The 11382-nt window shown below is 39.7% G+C and overlaps 2 protein-coding genes across 2 annotated transcripts; one reads left to right on the top strand and one right to left on the bottom strand.

The window, feature by feature from the left end:
• Positions 1-37: 37 nt before the first annotated feature.
• LOC130710534 (disease resistance protein At4g27190-like) lies at positions 38-4282 on the top strand. Its single transcript, XM_057559839.1, has 2 exons — positions 38-210; positions 938-4282. The coding sequence occupies exon 2, from the start codon at positions 954-956 to the stop codon at positions 3924-3926; it is 2973 nt and encodes a 990-aa protein (XP_057415822.1). The 5' UTR covers positions 38-210; positions 938-953; the 3' UTR covers positions 3927-4282.
• Positions 4283-4304: 22 nt separating this feature from the next.
• On the bottom strand, positions 4305-6682 carry LOC130710535 (pentatricopeptide repeat-containing protein At5g46460, mitochondrial). Its single transcript, XM_057559840.1, has one exon. The coding sequence runs from the start codon at positions 6428-6430 to the stop codon at positions 4307-4309; it is 2124 nt and encodes a 707-aa protein (XP_057415823.1). The 5' UTR covers positions 6431-6682; the 3' UTR covers positions 4305-4306.
• Positions 6683-11382: the final 4700 nt, after the last annotated feature.

Genomic DNA, 11382 nt, shown 5'->3' with positions numbered 1-11382 from the left:
AAAAAATAGTTTATCAAAAAAGTTAACATGTCATGACCCAGTCCCTATTTCGAGTGTTGACCCAAGAAGCAACTCTGCACCTTCCCTTCACTCCACTGGAGAGAGAATTGAAGATTCAAGTAAGTCAAGTCAACTAATCTAGCTTTTCTCTCTCAGGATCAATCCATCTATGTCCAACAGCATTGCAGGCTGCAGCAGCTACTAGCAGAGGTACACATGAATCTCTCTCTTTCTTTCATAAGCCATTTCTTGAAATTAATAGCTAGCATAAAGTGGTGAATGCTAAGATGGATCCTAAATTCTGAAACATTACAGCTGTTTGATTCTGCCCTGAATTGTATGACATGTTAAATGAAACTCCTTTGCTGCTACTGCAGCCAATTTCTTAATTTTTTTTTATCACCATCCACTGTTATTATATTTAGTTATCGCCAATTCTCCATATCTCCTTCTACTTCATCATGCCTTTTGAATTTAGCGTGTCATTCTTTTCCAATAAGTAGTTATCTTTTATTTTTTTCATTTGGGATTTTTTTTTATTCAGCAAATCTATGAATCAAACAAATAATTACAATATCAACGATAAGAGCACAATTGATTGATAATTGACCTTCTTAAGTATCTAGTTCAGGGTTTTATCCCTGAATGGTGTGCATGAAAAATGATTAGTTGGAAGAGGTCTACTACTCACTTAATGTGATCTTAGAGTTTTGACGCGTTCATTCACATGGTTATGTCCGCTATGAGTATACCTTGGAAAAAAAAGCAAATAATTACGAGCTACTCCAATGTGCAAATTAACATATTCAAGTTTTGGGTTTCGCATATTCATGATTTAATGCTTTCAATATTTCTGACCTGTTTAGAATTTCTATTGGTGCATTATATAATTATTTCTTTTATTCTCCTGGTTAACATATTCTGAACCTGACAATAGGGTCTGAACTTCAATAATGTCTGGCTTTGAGGTGGGGATTGGAAAACTATACACTAACATCCGTGGCAAAGTTGCATCTTCCAAAAATCTAGATGAACTCAACGAAATTTTGGTCAAGGATATAAAGATGCTACTTGCAATACAGGAGGATAAAGAGAGGCAAGTTCAAAGAAACAAACAGAAAGATACCACTAATGCTTACAAACTATGGACAAACCTGGTATCAAAGGCTGCAGGAGAAGTGCAGAAACTGATAACTGAATATGATACAGAAAGCCTGCCTTGGTGGTGTATTCTAAGACGATCACGTCTGAGTGAAAAGATGACCAAAATGTACAATTGTGTTCATGGACTAATGACAGATGCACACTCAAGAGATTTTCTAGTTGATAAACTGCCAGAGCGTGTCTTGAAGGAGCTAGGTGTTCCACATATAAGTGGATATCCAACCCTACAAATTTCCTTGGAAAAGATTCTTGGTTTCCTAAAAAACAGTAAGATCAAAGTTATTGGAGTGTGTGGAACAAAAGGGGTGGGAAAAACAACAATACTGCACAACCTAAACAACAACGAAGAGGTTGCTAAAATGTTTGATATTGTCATTTTTGTGAGAATCACAGCTGATGAGGGAGATGATCAGAAGATTCAAGAGAAAATTGCAAATAGATTGATGCTCGACATAACGACCATCCAGGACCATGCTGATGTTGCAAGAACAATTTACAATGATCTAGCAAACAAGAAGTATTTATTGATTCTGGATGGGGTTGTAGGCCCCACTGATTTTGAGCATTTGGGAATTCCAAGTGATAAAAATGGCAGTAAGGTGGTGATTTCCAGTCAATTCCTTCGAGATTGTAAGTTGAATGGGGTGGAAAGGGTCATCAAAGTCAAAGAGCTATCTCCTGATGAAGCATGGAAGATGTTTAGAGATATTGTCTGTGACAATGCCACTAGTCATATGATTGATTCCCCTGATATCCAACCTATTGCTCACCTTGTATGTAACAGGTGCTCTAGGCTTCCACTTCTCATTCACAAAATAGCAAACTCTTTTAAATTGAAAGGTTCCGCTTCTAGTTGGTGGGCAGGGCTTGAGGATCTTAAACCATGGCCAGAACTTCAAAATCAAGGTTTGAAAGAGTTGTTCTCATTCTTGAAATTCTGTTATGATGAACTGAAAGATGAAAAGAAACAAAAATGTTTTCTATACACATCAATGTACCCCACAGAAAACAAGATTTACACCGATTATTTAGTTGAGTGTTGGGCAGCACAAGGCTTACTCGGTGATATAAATGATGCAAGGCGATATCGAAGTGCACGCAACCGTGGTATTGACATATTAGAGCACCTTACTGATGTCTCTTTGCTAGAGAAGGGGGAGCAGATGACATATGTCAAGATGAATGATTGTATGAGACAACTTGCCTTATTCATATCCTCTAAAGATCCTGAGTGTAGCTTTTACCTCCAAGAAAGGGAAGAAACTGAAAATGTCTCAAATTCAAGAGCTTGGCAGCAGGTTAAGTGGGTCTCTATGATTGATAGAAAGATGCTCGATTTACCTGCAAACCAAGATTTCAGCATGGTTTTGACATTATTGCTGCAAAAGAATCCAGAGCTGACTACAATACCTCAAACATTTTTTGAGAGCATGAACACTCTTCTCTTGTTAGACTTGTATGGTACCGGAATTAGAGAGCTACCATCATCTCTATCAAAATTGACCTGTCTCAGGGCTTTATTTCTGAACAATTGTGTGTTTTTAAGATCATTGCCATCTGAAATAGGATCATTTCAATGGCTAGAGGTCCTTGACATTCTTGACACCAAAGTGCCTTTCATACCTATCCATATCGGATATTTGAATAAGCTAAGATGCTTGCGAATCTCATTCATTGCAAGTGATGAAGAAAATAAAGTTGAAAATTTTCATGTGATCTCAAAGCTCCAGAGGTTAGAAGAATTAACCATTCAAGTCATAAGCTATGAGCAATGGTCTAATGATGCTGAAGGAGTCCTACAACAGGTGGCTTTGTTGGAAAATTTAACTACTCTCAAGTGTTGCTTTCCCTCCCCAGACATTCTTAGGAACTTTCTTCAGACAAGCAAATCATGGAGAGGTTGTGAGAAAGAAATATCATTCAGATTCTTTGTTGGATGCCAAAACTCAAGACGACCTCAAATACTTGGATCCTTTGAGCATAAAATTACAAATTACTTGAAGTATTGCAATGGTGAACTGAAGGACGACTTCACAATTAGTGAGATACTACCTAATACTGATGCTTTGGAATTAATTTGCCACAAAGATATTAGAAGGTTATCAAACTTTGTTGGAACAAGGCCTTTGAATCGCATCCGTGGCCTTTTGATTGAAAAATGCAACAAATTTTCCACAATTGTGGTGGACGATTTAAGTTGCAACCCCATAAATGGAATCCAATCAGAAAACAGAGCCCTCTTGCCAAATTTGGAGCAATTGTATTTGGAAAATTTGCTCAATTTAACATGTGCTTTTAGGGGTCCCGTGCATATTGGAACACTTGCCAAATTACAAATTTTGTCATTGAAGAACTGTCCATACCTGAGTGAAATTTTCAGCAATGGAGCACTTCAACATTTTTCAGAACTTCAGAAGCTGAAAATTGAAGATTGTGCAAAACTTGAAGAACTTATTGTTCTTAGAGAAGGCTCTCAAGGAGAAAGGCACGTCCTTCCCAAACTAGAGATGCTACTGCTGGTTAACTTGCCTAACTTCAAAAGTATATGCTCAAACCAGACATTGGATTGGCCCTCTTTAGAGCTACTAAGGATACATAGATGTCCTAATTTGAAAACTTTACCATTTGATGCTAGCAACGCAACCAACTTGAGGTCCATTGAAGGGGAGCAAAAATGGTGGGATGAGTTGAAATGGACAAACAATAGCAATGAGGAACGCCTCTTACATCTTGCATGCCCTAGTGCCAAAAGGCAAAGGTGAATCCCTCATATTGTATACGGTCGAGCTGCCTTCCCTCATCTCTCTATCGAGAATGGGGAATAGAAGGAAGACTCCACTCTCCATGATAGCTGGCTGCACTGAGCCGGAAGTCTGGATATGTTGACCAAAATGATGATCTGGATGGAACGGTATGCGGTGACAACTTGTGTTTGTTGCCTTCAATGAGTAGTTTCCCTAGATATCTTCTTATGGTTGTAAAATGTTAGATGCTAATATAGAGTTTGTTGTCTCAGTTTGTTGCAAGAAAAAAGACTGCTACTGTAATGTTTTATGGTTTTCTGTGTTTTAAAAAAGTTGGTCCTATAGAACTAGAATAGAGTTTGATGTCTCATCAACTATTTGTATTTAGAAACAATGTTCTACCAATAATCCCCACAAGAACATACACCATTCTTAAAGTGATGAAAGCGGCTAGAATCTCTTACTATTATCTCACGGTCAACAATCTTTGCCATAAGCTTTATTGCATTATGACAATCACCACATACACGCAGATTTTTCATCACTGTTATGGTACTACCTTCTACAGTGCTAATCAACCCAAATGCAATTGCAAGCCTTTCACTATGGTAAGACAGCATTTCTTCTTTTTGCTCAATTTCAACATCGTGCAAAGCGAATTGTTGATCAGGAACATAGCCTAATTCCTTTAACTTCACACCTAACCAATCTAGCTTCTGATAAATTTGCTCAGCAAGAGGATGTGACCTATCTGCAGAGAGAAACTCATGCCTTGTTCCTTTTAAGGTTACCCAACTGGAACCTGGTTGTTTTACAACTCCATTATGCTTCATTCTTTTCCTTATCAAAGCAACTTCAGACCATCTTCTGGAAGATGCATACAAGTTTGATAGCAACACATATGCAGCACTACAATCTGGCTCCATTTCAAATATCTGTTTTGCAGCTCTTTCGGCTATGTCTAAATTAGAATGCACCTTGCATGCACTCAGCAAAACCAGCCAAACCATTGAATTCGCTTTCACGGGCATGCTCATCACCAGTGCTTCTGCTTCTTCCAGCTCTGCGCACCGGCCGAGTACATCCACCATACATGCATAGTGCTCAATTGTCAGTGTAATAGATCTTTTCTGCCCAAAGTATCTGAAAAAACGCCTTGCTTTCTGTAACATCCCGGAACGACTACAAGCAGAAAGTAAACCTGTTAATGTAATTTCATCTGGATCAACCCTTCCATCACGTAGCATCTGGTTAAAGATTGCCAAAGCACACATGCCATATCCGTGCTGGGCACAACCACCGATAACCGAGTTCCACGAGACAATGTTTCTCTCACGAATTCCCTCAAACACATAGATGGCATCACCAATATAACCGCATTTACTATACATGACAACAAGAGAATTTCCCACATATACACCATTTTCCAGACCCATCTTCATTGCTGCAGCATGGATCACTCTCCCCCTCTCAAGATCCCCCAATCCACAACATGAATTCAAAGCACTGGTGTAAGAAGACTCATTTGGTACCACACTGACTCTCATCATGTCTTCAAAGACCCTCAATGCTTCTTCAGGCTTATTATTCAAACCATAACCTGTAACAAGAGCTGTCCACACCACCACATTCTTACTCACTGTCTCATAAAAAACCTCCAAAGCACTCTCCATTCGTTTGCAGCTAGCATAAAACGTGACAAGCGAAGCAGACACAAACTCATCCAAACAACAACTACCTAATTTGAACATAGAACAGTGAATTTGAAGACCCAGATGCAAAGCTGAAATCTTTGCAGCAGCAGACAACCCACAAACCAATGTGGTGGAAGAGGGGTTGACCCCAGAAGCCACCATGCTCTGAAAAAACACCAACGCTTGTTCACTCCTTCCATTATGATCAAGCCCAGCAATAATGGAAGTCCAAGAAATCACGTCACGCGAAGGCATTTGATCAAACAACCGCAGCGCATCATCAACTCTGCCATTGGCAAAGTACCCATGAACCATCGCATTCCACGCCGGCACATCCCTGACCTCAATGGGCATTTCCCAGAACAATGCCTCAGCATCCTCAACCTTTCCAAATCGCAAGAGGCCGTCAATGAGGGTGGTCCACGACACGGCAGTTCTGCTGGGCATTTCGTCGAACAGGTTCCGGGCGGTCCGGAAATCACCACATTGAATACAGGCCTTGATAATGGAGTTCCAGGAGACTACATCCTTGTCGGGGATTCGGCGAAAGAGGTCAATGGCCTCCGGGAGACGACGGTGGCGGGCGTAAGCGAGTAGCATGATGGTGGAGATGGTCACGTGAGGGGAAGGAATTTGGTTGAAGATGGCACGAGCTTGATGTAGATTTTGATTGTTGAGGTGATGAAGAAGAAGAGGTTTGAGTTTGGATACACAACATGGCGAGGAAGAAGAAGAAGAAGAGAGTTTAGCAGCGGTTACAGTCACAGATGATGCTAAACGATACTGTGCAATGTTTCGAGTTGGAAGGGAAAATGGTGATTTTGGCATCAAGATTCAAGAATGCTCCAAAACCAATAGATTACAAGAATAGTAATTTATTATATGATATATAAATTTTTGGCTTAATTGCACATTTGGTCCCCCACATATACGTTTCTCACGATTTTGATCCCCAACAAAAATCAATTGCATTATGCGTCCCCGACGAATACCTCCGTTTGCAGATTTGGTTTTCCGTCTCATTCCGTCTAAAACTTAACAGTTGAGTAAACAGCCATTCTGGTCCTTGAATGTGTTCACTTATGACGGAGTGGTCCTCAGACTTTGGAAATGGGCTTTTTTCATCCCTGAATGTGTTGTCGTCGGTCAAGTTAGTCCTTGGTTCAGTTTTCCGTTAGTCCTTGAGACGGAAAAGGTCAAATGTCACGTTTTTGCCACATTAGCTTGGCACATCATCAATGACTCACATCTTATGTCAATTTAGTCCCTCAGAAAATTAAAAAATAAAAACTCTGAATTTATTAATTCAAATGACAAAAAATCACTCAATCATCATCTTCAACCTCATTTTCATCTTCATCCTCAATCTCACCTTCTTCTTTCTATCATTTCCAAAAAACAAAACACAAAATCCTTAAATCTTCATCCTCCATGGAAATAAACTACAAACGAGATCAGCAAAATTAAAAACAAAAAAAAAACAAAAAAAATTGTATCCAAAAATTGTAACCAACATACCCTAATTCTCATTTACATTACAAAATTTCCCCCAATTTTCCCCAATCTCTGAATCAATCTGTTACTTTCCCCAGCGAGGGTGTTTCTCAGCTTGCAATTGGTCAAGTTCCAAACCTTGACGGTTCGGTCCCAGGAAGCAGAAACTGGCCATCAGATGAGAGGACGACGTCCTGACCAAAGTGGGAATGTCCGGTGAGGCGGCGGCGGAGGACACCGTCGCGTTTGGGCTGATGGATTTCGCCATTGGAGGAGAGAAAGGGAGAGGAATTAGGGTTTTGTTTAGGGAAGAAAAGGGGAAGTGGTGATAGAGAAGAAGAGGGAGAGAGTGAGGGTTTTGAACCTGTGGTGGCTCTGGCCTTGACACGATCGAGCATCCGCTTGCTGCTCTCCTTGGAGTACACCTAGAGGATCTCGATGTCGTCGGTATCAGCAGCGGTGGAGCCACCAGCGGCAGCAAAGGCCTCATCCTCGATCTGGCGAGCAGCGGCGGAGGCCTCGTCAGCAAAAAAATTGTTCGCTCGTTTCATCTCGTCTACATCGATCCAAGCTCTCTCAATCTCGTTCTGGCTCTCTGGGGATTTGATTTGGAGATTTGATTAAGTTGGGTGACATGGAGATGCAATTAATCTCTTGAGAGATTGAAGGTTGTGAGGGCGGTGGGATGGATTTGGAGAGATTTGTGGTAGTTGTGAGAGATGTTTGGAAGAAGAGAGCGTTTGGTGTGTGAGATTCTGCAACTTTCATCTATGCAGGAAGACAGAGGTTGATAGGATGAGAGGGGACGAAGATGAGCGATGAATAAGGGAGAGTTTTTGTTTTTCAGTTCAGAAATTAAGGATTAAAAATAATTAGAAATTAGATGTGATATTGAAATGTAACAGAATAAGGGGAAAAAAATTACAAATCAGCTTAAATTGGTTGATCTTGGATTCATTCATTGGTTACTGGAATGAAACAAAGAACAAACTAGTGTCAAGATGAATTTTTTTAAGTGAAAATTTGAATTAATAAATTCAGAGTTTTTTTTTTTAATTTTTTGAGGGGACTAAATTGAAATAATAATAAGATGTGTGTAATTGATGACGTGTCAAGCCATGTGGCAAAAATGGTGACATTTGACATTTTCCGTCTCAGGGACTAACGGAAAACTGAACCAAGGACTAACTTGACTGACGGCAACACATTCAGGGATGAAAAAAACTCATTTCCAAAGTCTGAGGACCACTCCGTCATAAGTGAACACATTCAAGGACCAGAATGGCTGTTTACTCCTTAACAGTTTTTGCTGACGTGGCTTTTTAAATTTATATTTTATTGAAAAAATAATTTTTATTAAAGAACAAACTCAAAAATAAGAGAAAAAAACATGGTGAAGTTAAACTCAAAAAATCAAAACATCTTCATCTTCTTATTTATCATTTCACAAAGATCTTCATCTTCTCCATCTCATCATCTTCATCTTTTTTTTTCAGTACTCAAATTAAAAAACCAAGATCTAGAACCTCAATCTTAATAATTTTACCAACAACTTAATCTTAATAATCAAAAGCCAAAAATCTAAAGTTCTAGATACCCATGTATATTCTTCTTATTCCCTTTCACTTCCACCGTGCCCCTGCTGCTTCGGATTCTTCTTCTTTTATTCACCCACCATGCCCATGCTTCAGATTCTTTCTTCTTCCACAGCAAATACCTTTATCTCCATCTTCACCACCAATGGACCCTTTGCTTCTGATATGATCAACAACCCAGGCCAGCACCACCACTCCCCTCGTCGATCCTTCTTCACGCACATTAATGGGCTTCTGACCAACACACGCATGCTTGCTTTGATGCCATCGCTATTCAGATCCAACGATTTAGAGAGGAGAAAGAGGGCTTCAGACGGAGACAAATCCAGGAAGAGAAAGCTTCGATCCGGAACAAAACCCAGGATCAAAACCCCTTTGAACAAAGCTTCAACCTTTGAAGCGACAAAGCTCAGATCTGGTACTTGCATCTTTCGTTCTGGTGGCGCGGTGCGATTTGGGTTGGGGTGTTGGAGTGGCTGTGATTGTGGAAGTTTTGAGTTGGTGCAGCATCTCGATTTGTGATTCTGGGTTTTGTAGGGAGAGGTGAAAATGGAAGAGGAGGAGAAGCGGAAGCAGAAGCAGGAGTAGAAGATGTCGTTTGAGGTTTCATCTCAAGCATGGTCATGGAGGTTCATACTTCAGAGGTTGGGGAAGAAGTTTATTTTCTGGGTTGGTGTGGGGGAGGGGTTTTTGGGTTGCTGGATTGGTGTTGAGGGAGTGAATTTTCTAAATCATTGTATGTAATGCAATTCCACAGCAATCTCTTGCATTAAATTGCAATCTCCATCTTCCATATTTGGTTTAATTCAGGCTTAATCTGGGAAATGAATTGCATTAGCATTCTCCATAGCAATCTGGGAAATGGGAGGTCACTGCAATTCATCTTCATCTTAAATGTTTTTTCTATTATTTCTAGATTTTTTCTTTAATAAAAATTATTTTTTCAATTAAAAAATTCACTTCAACAAAAAACCGTTAAGTTTTAGACGGAAAACCAATTCTGCAAACGGAGGTATTCGTCGGGGACGCGTAATGCAATTGATTTTGTTGGGGACCAAAATCGTGAGAAACGTATATGTGAGGGACCAAATGTGCAATTAAGCCTAAATTTTTCCGAGGTATTTCACAACTGACAATGATGAGAGTAATCTGCTTGAGACTCAGAGATCATATGAGAGTGATGAGAGTAATCTGCTCGAGTCTCAAAGATTATATTAAATAAGTTATATAATAAATAATATTATTTATATTTTCATGCATTACCAAAACAATCTTCTTGATGTAAATAGCTAAATATTTTATCATTGATGTATAGGGTAGTCTTGCAGCATAAACTACGAATAGTAACGGAATTGTAAAATAATTATAATAATAATATACATAATCTATATATTAGATTGATTAATCTGCGGGTGTTTGATAGAATGTATTCAAAAACATTCTCAGGAAAGTATGTGTGGAAATGTTGTTTTTTTTTTTTAAAACATAAATGGATATTATTGATAATAAGTGATTCATCAGAACAGCCCTCTCATGTATAAGACAATTCCAAATACCCACCTAAAAAATGAAACCACAATTAGCGATGAGCCTCATTAAAACCTCTCTAGGAAAAACCCAAATGGAATAAAAACCTAGAGTAGGAAAAAGAGTACCCAAACGCTAAAAGTGTCATACCCAACCCACCTAAGACAGTAAACACCTCAAAAAGTTAAAAACCAAATGTTTAAAGTAGGCTTAATTGCACTTTTGGTCCCTCAACTATGACCTTCCTGCGAAAATCATCCCTAAACTTCAAAATTAGCAAAACTCGTCCCTCAACTATACACACAGTTGCACTTTTGGTCTTCCGTTAGCATTCCGTCATAAATCTAACAGATTGCTGATGTGGTATTATTTAATAATATTTTAATTGAAAAATATTAATAACCCAGCCACCAAGCTCCTCCCTTTCCCATGGCCGCAAGCTTCACCATCTCATCACTGTCATTTTGGTTCGCCACGCAGATCTGGTTCAGGAGGTGGCGGAGGGTATAACCCAGAGCAGAACCAAGATGGAGAAGATGGGTTAAACCCTGCGTTAAATCATTAATATCTAATCCTCCTCCATGTTCATCTCCAATGAATCAACAACACAAATTATGGAATTTAAACAAGGTCAGAGTAAGGAAGGGAAAACAGTGTTGTACTTGGTCTTTGAGTACATGGATACCAATCTCAAGAAATTCATTCGCACTTTTCGTCAAACTGGACAAAATGTCCCACCCAAAACCGTCAAAAGCTTGATGTGCCAACTTTGTAAGGGCGTTGCTTTCTGCCATGGCCATGGAATCTTGCACAGGGACTTGAAGCCTCACAATCTCTTGATGGATCGAAAAACTAAAATGCTTAAAATAGCCTCCGAAAACCCAGATTTGGTAGGAGGAAGAAGGATTTGTTTGGTGGTGGTTGAGGGTGGTGTCGTGGTGGTTCGATTATGGCAGATCTAGTGGTGGTGGTGGTGAGAGAGAATAAAAACCTAGGAAATCAAAGAGCAGAACAGAGAAGAAGATAAAACAGAGAGCAGACTCTCAATCTGGTGGTGTCACGGTGGTTCTTGATCTGCTCGATCCCTCAGTCCCGGTTCTCGATCTGGTGGTGTCACGGTGGGGACAATCTGGTTGCATCTGGGTTCGGTGAGGGGAGCTCCGA

The sequence above is a fragment of the Lotus japonicus genome, chromosome 4 (genome assembly GCF_012489685.1).
Source record: "Lotus japonicus ecotype B-129 chromosome 4, LjGifu_v1.2".
Taxonomy (NCBI): domain Eukaryota; kingdom Viridiplantae; phylum Streptophyta; class Magnoliopsida; order Fabales; family Fabaceae; genus Lotus; species Lotus japonicus.
Note: the sequence above shows the minus strand (reverse complement) of the source record. Positions and strands in the feature narration are given on the sequence as shown.

Coding starts and splice junctions, on each gene's coding strand:
- LOC130710535 (XM_057559840.1), bottom strand. CDS start 6,430: ATGCCAAAATCACCATTTTCCCTTCCAACTCGAAACATTGCACAGTAT.
- LOC130710534 (XM_057559839.1), top strand. CDS start 954: ATGTCTGGCTTTGAGGTGGGGATTGGAAAACTATACACTAACATCCGT.